Genomic DNA, 22,611 nt, shown 5'->3' on the forward strand with positions numbered 1-22,611 from the left:
TCTTTTTCTGCCTTCTCTGGCTTTAACTAAGTATTTTCTATTATTCTATTTTCTCTTAGTGTATCAATTATACTTATTTTTTATTAAAATTTAGTAGTAGTCTTAGAGTTTGCAATATAGATTTACACTAATCTAAGTCCACTTTCAAATAACACTATACTACTTCACAGGTACTGCAGGGACTGATACTTTATAGCAGCATATTCCCAATTCCTCTCTCCCATTCTTTATAAAGTGCTGCTATTCATTTCACTTTTCCATAAATTACCATCATCCAACACATTGTTGCTATTATTATTTTGACCTAACTTTATTTTGTTATATTAATTAAGAATAAGAAAAAGAATAGCTTAAAACTTTGCCAATTTGGTGAGGGAAATGGAAACATTTCTTTTTTTCTTTATCAGGAATGTTAAATATATATTCATTTTTAGTGACTATTTTTATTTCCTCTTTTATGATATTACTGTTATTATCATTAATATTCTTATATTAAGCTATATTCCTGGACTAAGTATAAGTGCTGAAAACCATTTACTAATTAAAAGAACTCAGAAAATCAAAATTACTTTGTAGGCAGAACTTGTGTACCTTTTAGCCAATTCTTAGGAATACAGTTTTCTTGGCATACACACAAATTAGACTTCTGATCCACATGTTCTAGAATGGAGTAGGAAATATGTTAACAATCCTTGTATCTTTAACTGAGGAGAGATAATCATGAATTTCCCAAAACAAACATCTAAATGAGGTAACTTTTGCAAACCTCCACATGTTGGTGAGAGGAGTGACTCTTTCTCGACAATAAATTTATAATCAATGACATACACCTAAGTTATTTGTATTTCATATATACAACTTATCTAGACATTTCAGAAAGAATCTAAGTATACACTTAAAAGTAAATCCATGAAGGGGGCGATTAAATGGCATTATTAGGCTGGCATAAATTGGCCTACTTGTATGGTTCTGCAACCACTAATGTTTGAATGATGGTAAGCTAGAAGTTACTTTGTTGATTTAAATCCACATTGTGTATTATGTATTTGATTCTGGATTATTTTGCCAGAGATAATTAGCTCACTCAGAGGTTGATATCAGTTCTACCTACTTAAATATGAAATTGGATGAGCTTTCACTATCAGCTATGTGATCTGCATGGTTGGGGGATTTATTCTTCTTGATGAAAAAGAAATGGAATAATAGACGACAAGGACCTCTGAAAGACTATAAGCAAGCACTAAAATAAGACAAGCTATCAAAATGTGGGTTTCAAGTGCATTTACATATTTTTAAAACTCACATCCAAACTGTTAAAAGTTCACTTGCAAGAAAGTCTGTTTCCAACCGAACTGTATATACAGATGCCACAAGGAGGGTATTCTTTATATACAGCTTTTAAGCAAGTTGCTACTGCTTCTCTGAAATATCTTTAAGACAGGTTATTTCATGGACACTACTGAATGGATCTTTCCAATATATCTGAGCTCATCATTATTCATGAAAACCACAAATAATCCAAATAACTTGTTTTCGACAATAGATTCTATTTTCCCCAAATCCAGCCTCTAAAGAATATTGCTAGCCAATGTGTGAAAACTGAGTGATCTGAATTTTCCTGCTCCAAACTTGGCTCAAAGGCTAAAGGAGGTAGATGATAAGTGTAAAAAGCAGCCAAGGAACCAGGTCCTAAAAAACACAGAGCCAGATGAGAATGACGATAACAGTAATAAAAACAGCAACAAAATTTGTTAAACACTTCGTATGAGCTAGCCTCTGTTCTAAGGGTTTTACACCTATGAATTCACTAAGTTCTCACAACAACCCTACAGGGTAGGTCCCATTATTAGCCCCATTTTACAGATGAGGAATCTGAGGCACAGGGAGGCTTGGTAACTTGCCCAAATTGACATGACTAGTCAAGGTATAGAGCTGAGATTCAAACCTAAGTAGTCTGGCTTCAGAACCAAAAACTGGAACCAGTATAGAATTTTGTCTCTCCTGTTACCTAGTTGTAAGGTGCATATCACCCGCTTTTAGAACATGGAAAATAAAAGGCTTCCACAGATTCTTGCCTAACTTTTTCTTGAAATACCCTTCCACCCTAACTTTGAAATACAGCTTTACTCACCTTTTAAAGAATCAGGTGTTGTCTGTAGTAAAGTCAAGTCATACTCAAATAGACTATATGAGATGGTGTAGCTGGCAGACTTCATTTTGCATTTTTTGGTATCTATCTCATAAAGTATGAAATAGTGCCCATGCTCTCAAGGGCTATGAAATCTAGTTGAGAAGACAAGGGTAGCCCAGCTAAAAGTTCTTTTTCGTTCTCCTTATATCTAACAGAACTTTCCTCTTAATGCTCACATGGCACTTATCCCATATTACGATACTAGTGTCTTACAAATTATGCATGTTGAAGATGAAAATATATTCCTCAAATACTAACTTTGGATAGAAACCTGACCCTAAATGTAAACTTAATGGTCTTTCATCAAGTACATTGGTCCTATTATCTCAGCAATATGGGATTTGGCCAATTATGCCCCAGACAATAATCCACAAATTCCTGGAAGGGGAAAATTCAGGAACTAAAGGCAGAGACAAGGAGCTAAACAGTAATGCTATTGATGCTTTTAAACGATGCTTCTGCAATTATTTGACACTGATTTTTTTTTTCGATTACAAAACAAAAGTAAACACTATCATTGTTAAGACTTGTTTTACCATGGTTGTCTAAGATTAAGTGGTTATCACAATTATAGCTGATTTCTCCACAGGTACACTGAACAATCATCAATTTTCAGAAACTACAATAAAGTCAATTTCAGCACATGCCTATAGATCTGAACTTTAAAAACCTTTGGCATCACCAAGGAGTGAATTTCATGAGTTACACAGCATCACTGACCACACCTAAAGTCCCAGAATATCATTTTGGACAAGAAGCAAAAGTGAGCTGATTTTATTGAAACAATGATGCCTCGCCAACTTGTAGGAGATTCAGGCAAGAAAAGTAAGCTTATCACTTGCCATTGTCTGAGAGATATCAGCTAGAGAATTCATGACTTACCACTACCTAATGGTATCTGCTGAGTAGAACTTGGTAGGAGTTCCAACTAACATTTGAGATGGATCTTCAACCTGCACCATCATACCTATTTTTCAAATGGTTCTGCTGGCCCTAGTTAAAAGTGGCAATCCCTGTTACTTTAGGGGCGTTTGTTAACAGAAACAACAGAGATGCGTCACTATACCATTCGATGCTTTGCCTAATCATTACTGTCTAGCACCCAGGACTAGGTCAAAAGGTCAATAACTTCATCACCAGTCTAAAGGCAAGAAAACATTCCCATGAACTGCTTTTGATAAGAGCTATTACTGTAGACACCTCATCATGTAAGTATTAGAATAATATTTATTTTATTATAACACATACAGTCAGTGGAAAGGGAGAGACAAATCTTTGCTCTTCATTATATAAGTAGACAAACCAAGTAAACAAATCCATTTAAGTATTTATTTTTTAAGAAGGCTATCCTAATAGTGAAGAAAACATTAAAAGCATAAGTACTTCTCTTCTGTCATTTATCACATTTGAAGCAGAATGGAGGAAAGGCAAGATGTAGTGGTTACAGGAAAAAAAAGTGTCCTATTTCTCTGGAAATTGGGTTTCTAGAATTGAAGTCTTGGTCAGATTTCCTCAGGGGTTTAAGACTTCATTTACAGGCTGTGGAAGCCAGGGGAAAAGGAGAGCCAGGAAAAAAGTCAAGTTCTCCACTTTAGGAATACAGCTTATTCCTTTTTATCTAGGAGTTAATTATCTAATTCCTACTTGGTGGATCATTTGTCCAAAATTAATTCAACTTCATATATACTGAGTGGCCTATGCACAGAATGGCCCTCCCACTACCTGCCTTTTCTACTAGCAGGTGAGCAAACTCAGTGAGAAGAAAAGGGTCCATATTTCAAAGAGGTTTGACAGTTGAGCAAGGCAACACCATTGGCTAAGATGAGAAACGGAGATTTTCCATGAAATTTCAATTCCCTGTGCTCTTCTAGTTCTCATTAGCATGGATAACTGGGAGTTGATGGTATTCTCATTAGTCTTTACTGCTCGGCTGGTGAAACCTGATCTGAATATTTTTCTGGAGAAAATCATCTCTTACTTGTCATCTGGCATAGGGCTTGGGGCAAAAATCAAAGCTCTTGTTCGCAAAAACAAATTTTTCTCTCTATCAGCACCTCAGTTGCACAAGTCTCTGCTAAAGGAGGTTGACTTTCTGTTTGGTCAAGAATTCAAGTTGTGCTTTTGAACTTTCCACAACAGACTCAACTCTGCATGCCCCGCAAGTGGTATCTAAAATATCCAGCTGTCAGTTCAGACAACATGGGCTATATTGCCACTACAGGTGCATTTTAAAGAATCAGTTGTGAACTGACATAAAAAATCAAATTGGTTACAAGACAGTGCTTCATTTCTGTAAAATAAATTGTACGTATAGCTGAGCATAGAAAAAAAAGTCTGTATGCCAATTAACCATGGTTATCCATAAGTAAATGTTGAGATTACCAATGACTTTTGTTTTCCAAATACTTTTATGTATCTTCTGAATACTTAACAATAAGCATCTATTTTAAAATAGAAAAAAAATCACATTAATACAAAGTTTGCTTAGGGCATCCAATAATTGGCAATCCATTCTACTAGACATATTAAATGGCCATTTGTTTAACATTTCCATGTTATAGCCTTCAATTAACTTAGATCATCCAGAGGTAAAATATCCAGACCACATTTCTTTAGCACTTAGAGAAAGACTTTTATTGAGTTATAATTTAATACTTGCCCTCTTCCTTTACAGAAAGGTCAATAAAGAAATGCCAAACACAATTCTTTCTTCTATGAAATCAAGGTTACAGTTGGTGTCTTTGTACCACCCAGAATGTACTTTATTCAAACATCCCATCATTGATGCTGTTTGAGTAAGTGGGAGGTGGGAAATGAATCTCTGTAGATGAAACTGTAATTTTCTCTTGCCAACAAATGCAGTTTCTCCTTTTATCGTTTCAGGAAGCATAAGCCAAATTTAGCACGTGAATACTACAATGTACCAAACCAGGTGTTAAAAACACCTACTCTTTATACTGTCTTCAGATGGCTTCTATTTTTTTGTTTCACCTTTCAAAAAGTTATCTTGCAATGATTCTTTCATATACAACCTCTATCTGATCTTTTTAGAAGTAGGCAGACTATAAGTCTTCAGTGAATAAAATACTCTTTGCAATGATCTTGTGACAATGAGAAAAGTCCAAGTGTGCTCCAAGTATCTAAAGCCAGAGCTTTGGTCTTCCTTGTCTCACCTCCTTAGCCCCTCTTCTGGTATCCTTTAGTTTGTTGTCCAGAAAGTGAGAATTCCTCCGTTTATAAGTAGAGAATCTTTAGTCCAGAGAGCATGAATGACTCAACCAATACACACAGCAAGCAACAGAACTGACCAGAAACCAGGTCTCCTGACTTAAAGCACAGTCCTCGTTCCATTAGACTGTGAGGACATTCCAATCCTACTGAGAAGTCAGGGAAAGCGAAGAAGCATGGACATAATGGCACATATTTTTAACCTTTCTCACAAATTTCCTTTGGCTTAGCTTATTTAAGCTCCTGTATAACTTTAGTTCTAGTCTCTGTCTTTTAACTCCCAAATAGTATACTGCCTGTCTTAGGAATTCTAGTTACAGAGTTCTTTATTCATTCACTTGTATCATTTCTTGCGTGTTAAGTGGCTGCCATGTGCAAAGGACTGGGCTTCTCTTCCAGAGAACACATTGGCCTCCTCAGAGAGCTGTCAGAGGCAAGCTGCTGTAGCGAATATAACACTGAATTTGGAGACCTGGGTTTTAGTTCTAGCCCTGGCTTGGACTTGCTCTCTGTCCTTATACAAAGTCCCTGGATCTCATTGAGTTTCAAGTTTCTCATCTAAAAATTAAGGGGATTATATCATTTGGCTTGCAATAGAGTTACTCTAATAGCTACCACTTACTAAAAACTGTGTGCCAGCCACTGTTGCAAAGCCCCTGGTGTGCACAGTCTCATTTATTCTTCAACCAACCATGCTGATGGTCAAAATACTATTATTTCCCCAACTATACTGATAAGAACACTAAAGCCGGAGAGGTTAAGCAGCATTCCCAAGGTACGTTATGAAAGTCAGGGAGCTGGGGTTGATCTACGTGGACTCTAGAACCTCCATATCCAACCCCACTCCTCCACCTCAACATAAAAAATAATTAATACTATACCTTGAAAAGCATTAAGCTATCTAATTTTAAAGTATTCTTCATTTACTCTCCCACCTATTTCAACTTCTAAGAAGTGACTAGGTCTATTCTTTCGCTTGTTTCTTTCTTTTGTCAAATAATCACTTCGAATGTCCAAGTGAGAATCTGGAGGAGGAAAAGTCAAGCCTCTCTGGCTGGCTTTCACAATAAAGAGGCTCTGGGTAAGCTCCATAAGGCCGTGCTTCCCATGTCTCAAATTGTCTAAGTATCTTCCTCCTTCCCGTCAATCTTTTGGGGACTCACTCTTCCTGGGAAGTTCAGAGGCCATTTTCAGCCAAATACAAATGTTAGAAGCTTTTCTCCTGAGGAGAAAAATGATTGAGAATCTAGTCCCTCAGAAGATCCAGCTAACTCACTGTACAAAGCAGGGATGGACGCCATAAAATACATGAACTATTTCTCCCCCCAGGATTTTGTCAGCCTTGGCACAGGCTGGTCCATTTGAAATACATAATTGAGTATTCTTAACAACTCAGTTCTTCCACCTCATTTTGATCAATAGTTCATTACCTAAGTCAGATCTGCCAAAAGAGGCAAACTCTTCAGCCCAGTTTGTCCTATATTTGCATGAATATTATGCACTGAATGTTACGCTCCCTTGAACTTCAAAAGAACTTCCTGGCCTCTTTTGACTACAACTATAACAACAGAGCATAATGGTGTTACAGAAAGACTTTTCCCAGCTAAAGACCTCAAACCTTGCTGCTTCTGGACAGTAACAAACTTTCATATAAGTCACAAATGGCTCATTCATCTACTGCAATGCACCGTCAGTATTTCCTGGGTTCCTGAGCCTGTTTTCCCTCCCATGAGAGCACCGTAACTCCGGCTAATTAGCAAGTGGTAGCACGCACTTCTACTTTTCCTTGTGAAAATAATTTTATGCAAATAAAGCATTTTCTCCAGACCTCTTCAGATTCTTCACCAATTGAGTGTGCATCTTTGACCAGAACAGCACCACCCCCCATTCCACCCTGATGCCTAAAATAGGAGAGGGGACAGGCTACAGAGCATCCACCTTGATCTAGGAGCTCATATTCGAACCAGCCTGTGGAAGATCAAAAACCTTGGTTTCCTTAGGTAAGATGGCATCAGGCAGCAAGGAGAGATGTGAAGCTTTATTACCCTTAAACTTACACGTTCCCTCAAGTTTTTCTAGTTTTTTTTTTTTAAGTTAAAAAACCCCTCTTTTTCCTTCTTCCACTCCCAAACCTACCCTTCTCTAGAACTTGACAACAGAAATACGGGAAACAAGATGTTCTTTTACTTTAAAGGACTTTTCCCCTGTTGTAAAAATAATACTTGCCAATTGTGAAAACTTTGGAATAAATAAAAGAAGCACAAAAACAAACAAAAATAACAGTCATGAATCTACTACCCAGAGATAAGAAGTAGTTCCTTATTGCACAACACATGTGAACACAAATTTCAGATGGAATATAGAACTATGGGTAAAACACCAAATTATAGAAGTAGTCGAAGAAAATACAAGAGTATGGAGTGGGAGAGACATTCCTAGGAATAAAAAGTCTACAAGCCACAAAGGAAATGAATGGCAGATCTGACTACACAAAAATGTAAAACTTCTGTACGAGACAACACAACTTACACAAAGCTTAAATCAAAGGGAAGACTGGGTAAATAATACATGAAATATGAAAGGTTAATAACAACATTTGAAATAACAGAATGTTAATAAATAAGTCTCTGCAAATCAATAGGACAAACAACCCAACTGAAAAATAGCCAATTCACTGAAGAAATACAACTGAATTAAAAAATAATTGCAAAGATCCTCCAGTAATAGGAAACTATCACAGCAAAATTGAAATACAATTTCCCTAGTTAAATTAGCCCTAAAATACCAAGAGTAATAATACTTTTGGTGAAGGAATTGGAAATGGTATGAAAAGGAATATATGTATGTATATGTATGACTGGAACATTATGCTGTACACCAGAAATTGACACAACGATATGACTTTTTCTGAAGGACAATTTGACAGTTCTTACCAAGATTAAAGCTGAACATGCACTTTGACCTAACAATTCCTCACAAACACTTGCTTAAGTGCCTTAAAGTGTTCATTAATGCCTTATTTATGGTAAGAGCAAAAACTGGAAACAACCTAAATACCTACAAATAGGGACTGGTTAAACAAACCATGTCACACTAGTATAACTGGAAACTATGTAGGCATTAGAAGGAATATGGTACAGTTACACTGCAATGTTCTAACATGGAAGAATGTCCTGGATACATTGCCGAATAAGAGCAAGTTACAGGAAAGATATATATAAAATCCCATCTTTTGTAAAAGAAAAAAAACCCTATAGACATGTATGTATGTTTTTATAACATACGGAGAAAAGAGTTTGGAAGAATACATAGCGAGCTATCAGTCATGGTCATCTCTAGGGAGTGGGATGAAAGTTGAAGAATATACATTGTTTATAAAGCTCAGATACTCTCATGTCATTTTGTACAATGAGTATTATTAATTTTAAAATTTAAGAAATTTCAAAATAAGTTAATATAAGCCTTTTCCAGGGCTATCAAGTATTCAATAAGCAGTGTTTGAATGGTAGCATGATAGTACATTGCATGGATCATTTATGTAACCATTCTCCACTGCTTCTAGTTTCTCCCTGTTAAAGCTGCAATGTAAATCTTTGTGCATGCTGTGTGTGTGTGTGTGTGTGCGTGTATCAAGGCAACATATATAGGGCATACGCTTTGAGAGTTTCCTTTTAGTAGAGATAACTTTGCACATGTCTTCAAGAGAGTTAGCGTGGATGTGGTTACACAGAATGATGCCGAGTGGCTCATTCAGGGAATGACCATGACCTTAGCTTCGTTATCTGACTATAAGCCTGAAAGACTAGACCAGAACTGGTTCCCTAGGCCACCTGTTACATAATCATTTTGACACCACTTGAATATCAAAAGGGCTTGGGACAAACTCACAGGCAGTAGGAAATATTAGAGTGATAGTTTGGGGTCTGTTGATCGTTTTTAAATCATATTTTTCTTTGGTTTATCAATTAAGCTCTAAGTTGCATGGATAATATGCCTCAATTCTTCATGAATATGGAAGGCTTCCCAGAAGAGATGGTCCTCTAAATGTTGCAAGCTTCACCCTGATGCCATAGGGCCCGAAGGGAAGTTTCTTCCTAAGAGAGGAAGGTTTTTAAGTCCAACTGCTTGTGAGCTTAGCTGATAACGGATAAGCAACTTTTCTATCACGTTCACTTAAATCAAGGAGGACTTCTGGAAGAAGAGGGTTCTGAAACGGATTACAAATTCAAGTAGAAGGAGAAGGAGGTCAGTTGAGGAATACAAGAGGAGAGGCTGATCCAAGACTCCTTGCTGAGGTAGTGCCCTGCCAAACTTCCTTCTGTGTATCCCTCATACTAGATATCACCACAGATCACTCATGCTTAAAAGCCTAATCAAAAGCACTGTTTCTCCCAGGAAGAGGACTAACTTTACTATGAAAATCACAGTGGGATAGAAACACATGTAACAGTGGAATAGGTTTGGCACTGCTCTCCCAGTCAGCCAGCCTCAGGCCTCATATATTGAACTTATGCTGATAAAGGAGATAAATATTTAAGTGATGGGCTTCAGATGCTGTTTCAGCTCCTACCAAGCATATTTTCACAGTTCCTTCTCATGAATAAGTTCAGTGGAGCAGAGAATGCCCCTCTTGGACCAGTTCCACTTTGTGCTTCTTTTGATGCAGCCAGAAAGGGGAACCAGAGCTACGGCTTTTCCTTCAAATTTAGAGCAAGGGTCCACCTCAGAGGTGGCTGCAAGTGGCCCAAAGAAGGTAAGGCTCACACTGGGTGAAGGCAGCAGAAGGCTCCTAACAAGAGTAGAGATGTCAACAGCTACTCATAAATCTCCCAAATGTGGCCGCAAGGAGGGTTAATTATCCCCTTTCCTACCGCTCTGCTTTCTCCAATGTGTTAGCCCATCACACGGATCGCTGACTTTCTAGAAATATTCCCTGGCTTTGCGGGGACGTTCCTTTCAATAAATGGCATCCAATTTGCTCACAGTCCCTGGAATCTCAATTTCCTCAAAGGATTTTTCATCCGAATCCAGTTCATGTGAAGGTTTTTTTCCTTCTACGTTTTCCGGCAAAAGGGAACAAGGCAGAGCCTGCTTTACTTTTTCTTTCTCTCTCTCTCTCTTTTTTTTCCTGTGTTATTCTTTTTCATAAACTGAAAATCTTTGCTGAAGAGTCTGAAATTTGGGAAAAAATCCAGCTCATCTGTCAGATATTTCTAGAATTACGTAAAATGGAATGAGATTTGTACAGTTTAGAACAGGAAAAGGCAAATAGGCTAATGTGTCATGTGTTCTGTGAGATGAAAACTATATGATAATCAGAAAAACAGCCCCAAATTTAGTTGGCCCGATTCAAAGCTCTCATTCTTTTATCAACTCATGCATAAACCAGTAACATTCACTTTCTTCTCTTAGAATGATGGCACTGCCACATTTGGGCTAAATCACAATCCCTATAGAGTATAACCACATTTTCAAAATTACAAGAAAGTAACTTGTTTTTTTAAACTCAAGACACTTACGTTTTACTTGCTCTGTTTTGCTTCCTTCTAGGAAAAGAAAGAACAGCAACAAGGAAAAGATGTATCTCATGCTTCCCATTTTCCACTTTTTTCTCATTCTGGCCACTGCAAAAGGCAACTTGAAACTTTCAGGGCCTGGTGTACTCAAGCTGTTGGGAAAAAAACAAACAAACAAACAAACAAACAAACGAAGACTTAGAGCAGATTCTCTGGAACCAGTGGAGATCTCTGATGCTTAGGCTTCTAACTTGCTTGGAGGGCAGTGGGGGTGGGAGGAGAACACTGGCGAATCTACATAGGTGCAAGCATTGTTCCTCCCCCCCCGCCCCCCCCCCACCCCGCTAAGAAAGAGAACTTGCCTCTCCTGTCCTGCAAAGATTGTAGGGGGAAATTCAAGCAGATGAACATATATTCCTATCCAATGCTAAGGCTAAATCCTTACGGGCAAGTGATAGGAAAATAAAAAGAAATTTTGAAATCCTCATTTCTAAGGGAATTAAAAGTTGATTTCTCAAGAAGTTTTCTTTGGGAGAAAAGGGAAACTGGGGCTTGCAAAACGGCTACTTTGGCAAACAAGATAAAAATAATGGGCAGTGACTCAAACAATTTCTGAAATGAAAGTTAATGGATTGGAGCTTTAAGACTACCATTATTATTAATCTTTCAGGGATGAGGCACAAGTTGGTCAATGTTTCTCCTGTGTCTGCTATGAGATCTATAAGGATTTGCAGCTTGCCTACCTATGTTGGAACAGATAGACGTACTTAGCAAATGGATGCAATTTAAACACCTGAATGGTTCAGACATATTCCTGTCACACGAAGTCCCTTGTGAAATAGCAATTTAAAACGGGCCGTTTTTAAGGAATATCAGGCAAATTTAAATAGGTAATGTGTTCGTACTACATTATCATGCAAAAGGCCATCAAAAAAAAAAAAGGAACTACAGTTCTTAAAAATATGAGACCTGTATTTCCAGTCTAAGGGGTGGAAATCTTAAACCTTTCGAGTCTTAGAACACAGAAGGTTTGCTATAGCTCATACCCAGTCATAGGTCATCTCTATAGACTTTAGAGTTGGCAAAACTCTTCAAATGGGTGATTTGAAAATATTTAAATAATTCGAGAAACACCACATTTCAAACTGGGGTTAACCTTGGATGGGAACTGAGCTCAACGATCTCTTCAGAGGGTCCAACCTAAATATTGAGTATAAAGAGCTGGATGGAATGCAAGATGATCGTTCCGGAGAACTGAATTGTCTTTGGGCCACGCTGTGGATGCCATAGCTCTTACTTTAAATGCTATGAAGTTGGCCAAATAATTTAAAATCCATTGTTTCAAATTATGAGTATGTAACAAAAAAAACTGATCATAGAGAATAATTTATTTTATCAACCGGGATTTGCAGCACTGGTCTGCATTCTCTACTTCCTCCTTGCTTCTTAAACAAGGACTGAATTCTCCTAGGACATGTTCGTAACCTTCCAAAGGCCTGACTCCTGATGTGCTGGTCCCCTCTATGAGCTTCTGGTCCACCTTCAATCACTCAGAATGCCTATCTCTGTCTTCTGAGAGCTACCAGGTTCCCTTGAAGCAAATCATTTCAATGGACAGTTTAACACAGTTACCCATCCCAGTGAGCTTCTTCCTGAGCCTACTTTAATAAGCTGATCCCCCAAGTCTCCAAATGTGAAAGGTGTTTTTTTGTTTTTGTTTTGTTTTGTTTGTTTTTGTTTTTACCACCAAAATCCAATTGATCACAATCACATCTGGATCTCAGGGGATATTTTTGAAACCACAGTTTTTGGGTCTCCCCAAGCAAGAACCAACTGGGTTGTTTTTCTTGTACAATGGTTGGGTGATTCGGTGAACAGTAGCACTGCTTCATAACTCAAGCTGGCAAGAAAACGGCTCTGAGAATTTTTCTGCTTTTCTTAGGTCTCAGCTAATGGTATGAGCAAATAGAAAAGTTGGTGACTAGAGAGCAATTAATCTCTTTCGGCGTTCCTGTCATCTGTGTGGCCTCCCAGGCTGTGATGGAGACCATCAGAAAGTGAATCGCTTTATAAATAATCACTTTTGATTTACAAGATTCTGAAGTCCTGCCTTTGTATTCTGAGCAGAAATATAACCCTAGGAGAGTTCCCTCCACACGTCTCTGTTCAATTTCGTTTTATCCCTTTAACTTTTTCTTTTGGGGAAGGGGGTTGATTCAAGACATTTGTTGGGGCTGCAGCAATAAACACAAGCAAGCATTGCTCAGCAAACATGCCGACTCTTACACTTGCAAAGAGCCAAAGTGTCCTTAATTTTTCAAATTATACTTTGACCCAGTTAACTGGAGTTATTTCAGCATTAACTCCCTGTCTGCTTCACAGAGGCTGCTGGGCCATTGAACTTGCACTGGCTCTTTCACAGGTTACTTAGAAATGTAGCCATTGACATATTTGGGGAGGGGGAATCCAGGCCCCAACAAGAAAACAACAAAGAAAACAAAATCCCAGACTAACACTGAGGAGCTGGGGAGAGCAGGTGGGCTTTCCAAGAGCACAAGAAACATGTCAGAACTGAAAGACATGTATTAATTAAGCTGCCCAAGTGAAACAAGCCTTCACCTTCTCAGAGTTCATTTGCATCAAGCAAAGGGACCAAGGACTCCTTGCCCAACTGTAACTACAAAGCGATCTGGGCCATCAAGTGTCAGGCATCTGCCTATGCTCAGAAGACATCTCCTCGGTAGAACAGAATCAGAGGCATTCCCAAAGGAAGGCTAAGGGGTGAGCCCATGTCAGCTAGCTCTTCACGCCCCACGCTATCTCTTTAATCCTCCCAAGAGGCTTCACTGCCCTTGTAATCTCACATTCACTATCATCTGTGGGACAGCCCCCAGGGAAGCAATTCTCTTTCTGACAAACAAGAAGAAGACACTGGAGTCTCAGGCCCCTGTCCATCAGCTAAAATCCTCTCCCCAGTCTACCACCCAACAAGAAAAGTTCAGTTCACCCGTGGTAGGTTGCTACTGAAAAATAGCAGTTTCAGCCCTGGGTGTCTTTGGTCAGAGTCGAGATGCCGTCATTGCTCCTATGACTGACAAACAATGCCTTGACTTTGGCTTGCAAGACACCTTGCTTTCTATCATTTCATTTTATTGCCCACAACAACTCTACCTTCAAAACGGGCACCCTGGAGCCCAGACAACTCAACTGCCCATTCTCATAGTGTTCGTGGCAGGGCCAGCAGAAACTAGAAGGCAGGCTTTTCAGGCCCTAAGTTCTGGCGATACTGCGTTACTTCCCAAGCCTAGCGTCTCCAACTCTGACCCCAGTGGTCCTGACCGGAAAATGAGACATGTCCAGAGGAGAGAGGAGCCTCTCGCTTGTCCGCCCTGTTTCGTTAACTTTTGCACTTACGAACCACCCACTGGTCCAGGGCACTTCAGCAAGCGAGGAAAAGGGCTCAGGACACACGATTACTAAGGCGACTGCAGAACCCGTTAGGTAGTTAACCAAGTGGCCTCCCAGCAGCTTCAGAGACTGGAGATATGCAGGCCGAGCGGGAGTGGCGAGTGGTGAGTTCGAATCCGAGCCCTCCCCCAACCCCGACCTGCCTGGGGGTCCGGCGCCCCGGACGGTAGAGCGGGTTGGGGTGGCAGACTGGGGAGTCCGGGTCGCCCTGGGGGGAGATAGCCCACCTGTGCAAAGGCTGGAAAGGGAGGGAGGGGAAGCGGGCGCCGGGCACTGCTCACTGACCTGGCCACTGGCCTTCTCCGTCTTCCACGCGTGCAAGCGCTCGGAGCTCCCCGGGGCGCTCCTCCGAGGTCTGGGGCTCGCAGGTTGTGGCGAGAGCTAGAGTGCGCGAGGGAGGAGGGGGGACTCAAAAGTGGGTGGGAGGAAAAACATCACCGCCCTCACACCACGAGGGAGCAGCGGCTCGCTCGGCTCCCGGGGGCAGAGCCAAGGCGCGGGCGCGGCGGCCCGGGGCCACCTGCCCGCCCGCCGCCCGCTCCCCACTTGGCCGGAGAGGCCGGCCGCTCGGCGCGGGCGGGAAGTCCGCGAGCACGCAGCCGCTGCAAGCCGGCAGCCCCTCTCCGCCCCAGCACCTCGGCCTTTACTCCCGCTCCCCCAACCCGAAAGTTAAGAAATCGGGAGAAAGTGTGAGGCTCAGCCGGCGACTTTCCCATCACGCAGCGCCCCCACGGCACCCCCCTCCTCTGGCGAAGCGAGCGTTGGGGTCTTAAAGGGACCGCACATCTCCTCCCGCCCCTCCTCCCCCTCGGCGCTGGGTGCACCTAGGAGCTCCCCACCGCTCGCACCGGCGGTCTGAAGACCCCGGCTACCTTCCAACTTCCCAGCCGAAAGCCTGCGACCCCTCTCCTCCCGCACAACGGCCTCTCTGCGTGCACCTGGTCCAGTACTGAGCTGGTGCGCGGGACGCAGGATGAGCTGATCTCGAAAATTATGCCCTAGCAGGATGCTTATCATTTCGGGGCGTTTCCCAAGTCCACATCGCAACTAGTAAAGTGACAAAGCGTTGGTGTCCCTCAAGGCAGGGTGGAGATGGGTGTGTGGGTGGAGGGAGAGGGGACAATTTAGAAATCTGCTTTCTTCTACGAAGAGGGCTCCCAAGCCCCACGGAAAGGCCCTCTTCTAACTGTTAGGTGTCTTGAAAACTTGGAGCGGCTCACCTTAGGTAGCCACCACTGTTCTAGCAGTCCCTATGATTCTGTCTTGGGCCAAAAACCCATCCTTAAAATCACAGTAGCACTGCTGATGCCTTGGTAAGCCTGCAACAGACTAGTCCAAATTTGTGTTTATTCGGTGAGCTATAGTTACAAAGAATTATCAGAATCCTCTAAGGGCCTGAAAGCGTTGCCTTGACAGACAGTACCCATTTATATTTAAGCCCTAAATTTAGAGGAGAACTGCAGGGCTTTTTTTCCACGTGGAACTGCAATAATATTGATATTCCTAACATCTGTATGCCACTTTATGGCTTACAGAGCACTTTCACATACATCATCATTACTTTTTCAACTCTCAACACGCTGAATTATCTGTGTGTGGCCTCAAGCATTAGAGTTGGCCAGGACTTTCTAGACCATTCAGCTCAATCTCTTCCTGGCACAGAAGAAACTGATGTGGGGGAGGGGACAGGGAGGTGATGTATCCAAGGTCACACACCTATTAAATGATAGATTTGAGACTCCAATTCAGATTTCCTGACTTTCAATCCACTACTCTCTGGCTGTTATCTCCAGTCTATAGGTGAGGAAATTGCTGTTCAAGGAAATTGTGTCTTGCCAAAAAAACACATATCCTGAAAAGAGAACAAAGGAAAATTAAAACAAAAATAACTGTCCCTGGAAGTTACCTCCTTTTTCTTTCTTCAAAAGTGTTACTATCATACAACTAGCTCCTGCATTGCTGGAGATGTTTATTTCACTGTTAACAAAGAAAAGGGGGCCCTTTCTGAAATGTTGCCTTCAGGGCCCAAAATGTCTAGCTCCATCCTGCTGCTTGGGTAGCCATACATTGCCACATGCATTCAATTTGTGCTGTACTGTATTAGTTTGAACTTGCTAATTTGTTGCCTTATAACTGTTCTCATGCTATTTAATGCACTGATGTTTTGTCTCACTACACTGAGTTCTTCAAGGGCAAGGACTTGTTGTTCAAGTTCCTTTGTATCTGCACCCCCAACCCCCATCATCACTCCCAACGTGCTTAGAAGGTATTCAGGAAAATGGGTTTCAGGGAATAGCTTGGGACAAACATATATCCTAGCATTTAAAATCAGTAGACTCACTGAGATTTAAAAGCTCATCTATTTGGCTACAACCACTGACTCCCCTTGCTTGATGTAGTATTCTGATTACTGCATAACAAACCATCCCAAAACGTAGTGGCTTAAAAGCTTAAAATGATTTATTATGATCAAATGGTTCTTTTCAACTGGGCAGTTTTTGCTCAGGATCTCTTACATACTTGGCAACAGTATAAGGGGGCTGCTCAAATTCTCTGAAAGGTTCTTCATTAGTGTAAATGCTGGTGGTCCTTGTATTAGTTCCAGTCTTGATTTCTGAATTGGGAACTCCAATTTGGGTCCTAACCTAGACTTCTTACCAGGTCTTACTCAAGCTACAATAATGATTATCTCTGTGCCTTATTTTTCTCTATTTATTAAATGGTGACTAGAGCATAGATCATCTCATACTCATTTTTTAAAAAATGTTTTATTTGGAGATAATCATAGATTTACATGCAATTGTAAGAAATAAATTCAAAGGAATCTTAAATACCCTTCACTCCCAATGATAACATCATACATAACTATAGTACAATATCACAAACAGGAAATTGAGATCAATACAATCCATCCACCTTATTCCAATTTCACAAGTTTTATATGCAGCCATCTGCCTGTGTATATAGCTCTATGACATTTTATGACATGTGTAGGTTGATGTGATCACTACCACCCATCAAGATACTAAACAGTGCCAACACCACAAGAATCTCCAGTATTACTCTTTTATGATCACACTTATCTTCTCTCCTCTTCTTCCTACTCCCTGGCAACCACTAAACTCTTCTCCATCTCTATAATTTTGTCATTTAAGAATATTACATGAAATCATACAGTATGTAAACTTCTGAAAGTGGATTTTTTCACTCAACATAATTCTTTGGCAATCCATTCAAGCTATTCCAGTATCAAGAGTTTGTTCCTTTTACTGCTGAGTAGTATTCCATGGTATGGATGTATCACAGCTTAGAAATTAACCATTCATCTATTGCAGGACATCTGGGTTGATTCCAGATTTTGGCAGTTACAAATAAAGGGGCTATGAACAGTTGTCTACAGATTTTGCATGAACCTAAGTTTTCATTTCTCTGGGACAAATGCCCAACAGTGTAGTTCCTGGATTGTGTGGTAAGTGCATGTTTAGTTTCGTAAGGACCGCCATATGCTTTTTCAGAGTGGCTGTGCTATTTATATTCCCACCAGTAATGAATGAAAGATCCAGTTTATCTACATCCTTGTCAGCATTTGTTGTTGTCATTATTTTTTATTTTAGCCATTCTGATAGGGGTATAGGGATATATCATTGTGGTTTTGAATTGCATTTCCCTAGTATCTAATGATGTCTACCATCTTTTCATGTGTTTATTTAACATCTGTATATCCTCTTTAGTGAAATGTCTCCATGTAATTTTGAGATTTTCTAATTGGATTGTTTTCTTACAGTTGAATTTTAAGAGTTTTTTATATATTCTAGATACTAGTCCTTTGCTCCACACATAGTTTGCAAATATTTTCTCCCAGATTGTAGTTTATCTTTTCATCCTCTTCTCATAGGATTTTATAGAACAAAAGTTTTTAATTTTGATGCAGTCCAATTTATCAGTTTTTCCTTTTATAGACTGCATTTTGACATTAAGTCTAAGAACGCTCTGCCTAGTCCCAGGCCCAACTGTTCTCTCCTGTGTTTTATAATGTCATAGTTTTAAGTTTTACATTTTAATTGATGATCCATTTGAATTAATTTTTATATAGGTGTGAGATTTAGATCAAAGTTCACTTGTTTGACTATGAATGTCCAATTGCCCAGCATCATTTTTTTTAAAAATTATCTTTCCTCCATTGAACTGCTTTAACTCCTTGATCAAACAATGGTTGGGTATTGTATGGGTCTATTTCTGGTTTCTCTATTTTGTTCGATTGATCTCTGTGTCTATCCCTCCATCAACAGCACCCAGTTCTTACTTTTGTAGGCATATGGTAGGATTAATATCAAGTAGAGTGTCCTCCCACCCTATTCTTCTTTGTAAAGATTGTTTTAGCTATTCTGGGTCCTGTACCTTTCTGTATAAATTTTCAGATAAGCTCATCTATGTCTACAAAAAAAAAAAAAACCCTTCTCAGATTTGGATAAGAATTGCATTAAACCTATAGATCAATTTAGAAAGAGCTAACAACTCCATTGTGTCGAGTCTTCCAATCCCTCAGCAGAATATGTTTCTCCATTTCTGTAGGTCTTTGATTTCATATATCAATGCTTTCTAGTTTTCAGCATATAGAACCTGTACATGTTTTGTTAGATTCATACCTAAGTATTTAATTTTCTTTGGAGCAATTGTAAATGTTATTTTTTAAAATTTCGATTTCCAGTGTTCATTCTTGGTATGTATTAATGCAATTGATTGTTGTGTGCTGATCTTGGGTATAATGTGTTGCAGAACACACATTCATTTTATTAATCTTTTCCAGATTTATTGAGATATAATTGGCATAAAACATTGTATGAGTTTAAGATGTACAACATGATGATTTGATATATGCATATATTATGAAATGATTACCACAATAATGTTAGTTAACACATTCATCACCTCATGTAATTACATTTCTTTGAGGTGAGAACATTTAAGATCTACTCTCTTAGTAATTTTTAAGTATATAATATGGTTATATTATATACTTAACTATACGCTAACTATTGTCATCATCCTGTGCATTAGATCTTCAAAACTTATTTATCTTATAACTGGAACTTGGTACCCTTTGACCAACATCTTAACCATTTCCTTCCGTATCATCCTCCAGCTCCTGGCAACTACCATTCTACTTTCTGTTTCCAAGCCTGTTTTTTTTTTTTTTTAAAGATTCTACATATAAGTGAGATCAGACAGTATTTGTCTTTCTCTGACTTATTTCACTTAGCATAATGCCCTCAAGGTCCATCCGTGTTGTCAAAAGTGGCAGAAATGAATGTGAAAATAGAGGTGTTACAGAATGATTAATACTGAACAATGTTCTGAGGATACAAATTTTAGCCTTTTAAATGCTTCTTATCTAATTTGAAACTGGAAAACCCAGATTATTTGATTAACTTTCAAAACAATAGCAGGACACATAAAGATTAATGAAGGATATTTATGGTGGATGTTTACTTCTTTATACAGAAAATCAGACTAACCTAGAGTTTGTATTAATCAAATACTTGATTCAATATTTAGAAGTTGACAATTCACTCTACAGACCTTTCAGGACCCTTAAGCTGTATTTTAATGTAAGCCCCTTTATCATGTGTATATATTCTTATTTGTTACTGAGTTTTTGTCTCTTTGTTGTATTTTCTTCCTGCTAGTCATCTCTAAAAAGTGCTAAAACACAGAATTGGTTGTCATTAGTGTGGTTCATCTAATATTTCCATCTTTCTTCCTTTCAGGTTCATGGTAGACCTTTACCCACCTTCCTGCTATGGGGTAGAGCATGACCATTTGATTTGCTTTGGCCATTGAAATCTTAGCAAAAGTGATGTGTTACTTCTGGGTGGAAACAAAGAGCTGGTGCAGGATTTGCCCCATTCCCTTCCCACTGCCACAGGAATCATGAATGATTACATTGAAATGAAGTCTGAATTTCTGAGTGATTAAGATGAACAAAGCCCCCAGCCAACTCATTTCAGAAACCTAACGTGTTAATAAACAAAACTATGTGTGTTAAACTTCTGGGATTTGGAAGTTGTTTCTTTTTGCAGCATAACCTGCCAAATCCTGACTGATAACACCAGTAAAAACAATTGTTTCCTCACAGTTTATGAAAACCAGAGAAGTAAACAGAGAGAGCAGCTTCTAGAATCTTGGAAATAGAATTCATAGAAGCCATCATTTTTTGGTTCAATATGTTCTTTTCAGTTGAGCTGTCATTTTCCATTTATGCCTTTCAGTTACTCTATCAAACAAAAATAACCCAAGGTAATTTTTAATTTGTGTTTTGTGTTAGGTCTGAATAGTATTTTATAGAAATGACTTTCCTTTCAACTGATTTTAAGATATTCATAGGAACATTTTAAGTGATTGTCTTCTCCAAAGGAGCACATCTCCAGATTTATCATAAAGGCCACTGAAAAAGCAAGATTTGGCTTATAGAAAATTTCAGGAACATATTTATTTTAAAAATCAAGGTAAATGCATAATAGTGTGCAGGATTATAGTAAATATCTAAAAGATGAGAGGAAGTGTGTTCCTTGATTCAAAATTGTAGCATGCCCACAATTATCATGAATGAGTCAACTGGGCAGAGCATAAAATACGTTCATTTCTGATTGAGGATTTTTCACGTAGTTTAACTACGTTTCAAGCAGTCTTATAAAGGTATGTGAAACTTGTTAACAAGGGACATCATAAAAACAAACTGGAGATCTAATATGTCCAAGTGTTAAACTGTGCATAGAAAAATGCAATATGGCGGTATCAAAACTGCCTTCCTAGAAGCTGTATTGCTATAGAGAATGCTATTAAATTGCATTTGCTTAGATAGCTTACTATAGGACCTCAAGGTACCCACAGGCAGCTCCTTAGAACCACCATGTACATCCCACAGTATTTGCCTTTATTCCTAAGCTAGGTAGCAGAGCTATCCACTATTATTCTTCGGCAGAACCAGCAGAAGTGACTGTCTCATTGTCTTAACTACAGCATCTAGTTCTCCTCAGGGAGGTAGCATGATGCCCTCAAAAGAACTAAGGTTTTAGAATCAAGCATCCCTGAGTTTGAGTCCCAACAAGTCATGTAACTTTTCTGAGTCTGTTTCTTTCCATCTAAAAAGAGGATGCTAACAATGCTGTTGTGGAAGGCTTGGCATAATGCCCGACATATAGTAGGTGCCTGATAGATCTTTTCATCCTCCCTTTCCTTCCCTGCCCCCATTCCTTAGGCCAAATGTGAGAGAGATTCCACACTCAGTTAAGTCCTTTATTAGCTAATCAAGCTTCAGTGTGCCTGTCTTTAGAAGAGAGTAGAGATAAAAGCAGGAAGAGAAAACCAATAATTAGCTGAATTTCCCACCCTCTTCCTCTCGGCAGGGAGTGAGCTGGAGAGTAGAGTACCAACATGCCTTCGAGTGGAGCAGTCGAGAGACTGATGCCAAAATGGAAGGCACGCTCTCCTCACACACAGGTGCATAAGCACTGGGGAATGGTCCTGGTGCCGGGACGACATCATCAAATGTTAGATGCAGATTTGGGCCTAAGGGCCTCTTCTCCAGCTTCATGGCACATGGACTAGAAAACAAGACACGAGACAGGGTAGAATCATAAGAAGCCACCTGGATATTCTCACATCTGAATTCCCTGTTCTTTCCTGTTCTCAAGGCAGGAAAGTTTGTTTCTCATTAAGAAACAAGGCCGACAACTCAGCATCAGAGTTATAACCCAGGGAATAAGAGCAGGAAACAGAGGATCTAGAGAGCAGAGATGGCAAACTGCTGACCCAAAGGCTGAGGAGAGTCTGCACACATGTTTTGCTTGGACTGAACAGGGATTTTTTTTTCAAATTTTGAATTAGTTCCAAACAATCTTTAATGTTTATTATTAGGAGATTTCACACAAAAACCTTGATTTCCAGTTCCTCTTGAAAAATTAGAATTGCTGGCAACACTGGGCTGACATCTCTGCATAGTAACATAGGCTAGAATAGAATAGTGGTTGCTGCTTTTACATAGCATATGTGCTCGCCAATTGCCACAGCCCCCACCACTCCATATTGTGTCCCTCTTGTTACCTTCAGGCCTGCTTTACTCATTCAGATTACCTTTCTAGCCTCTAGAGGCATTTGAGTTTGAATTATGGTGTACAGTGATAACTATTTAACAAATAGCTCTCTAGG

General features: G+C 39.5%; 1 protein-coding gene and 1 long non-coding RNA gene across 6 annotated transcripts in view; one reads left to right on the forward strand and one right to left on the reverse strand.

Moving 5' to 3' along the window:
* The window catches only part of CHRDL1 (chordin like 1), a 123,609-nt gene extending 108,302 nt beyond the window's left edge, over window positions 1-15,307 (reverse strand). Inside the window, exons 1-3 of one of the 5 annotated variants that reach the window (XM_032476049.1) lie at window positions 15,276-15,307; window positions 14,689-14,784; window positions 10,939-11,087 (exon numbers count right to left, since the gene is read on the reverse strand). In XM_032476049.1, the coding sequence (XP_032331940.1) occupies window positions 10,939-11,035 (97 nt within the window). In that variant the 5' untranslated portion in view covers window positions 11,036-11,087; window positions 14,689-14,784; window positions 15,276-15,307. Of the gene's footprint in view, window positions 1-10,938; window positions 11,088-14,688; window positions 15,087-15,275 lie in introns of those variants that run through there. The other 4 variants (XM_032476053.1, XM_032476051.1, XM_032476052.1 and 1 more) reach the window with 4 other exon arrangements.
* LOC116662251 lies at window positions 14,328-20,407 on the forward strand. Its single transcript, XR_004318287.1, has 3 exons — window positions 14,328-14,507; window positions 17,739-17,872; window positions 20,172-20,407. It is a non-coding gene; the product is annotated as an uncharacterized LOC116662251 (long non-coding RNA).
* The last annotated feature ends 2,204 nt before the right edge of the window (window positions 20,408-22,611 follow it).

This window comes from Camelus ferus, chromosome X (genome assembly GCF_009834535.1).
Source record: "Camelus ferus isolate YT-003-E chromosome X, BCGSAC_Cfer_1.0, whole genome shotgun sequence".
Taxonomy (NCBI): domain Eukaryota; kingdom Metazoa; phylum Chordata; class Mammalia; order Artiodactyla; family Camelidae; genus Camelus; species Camelus ferus.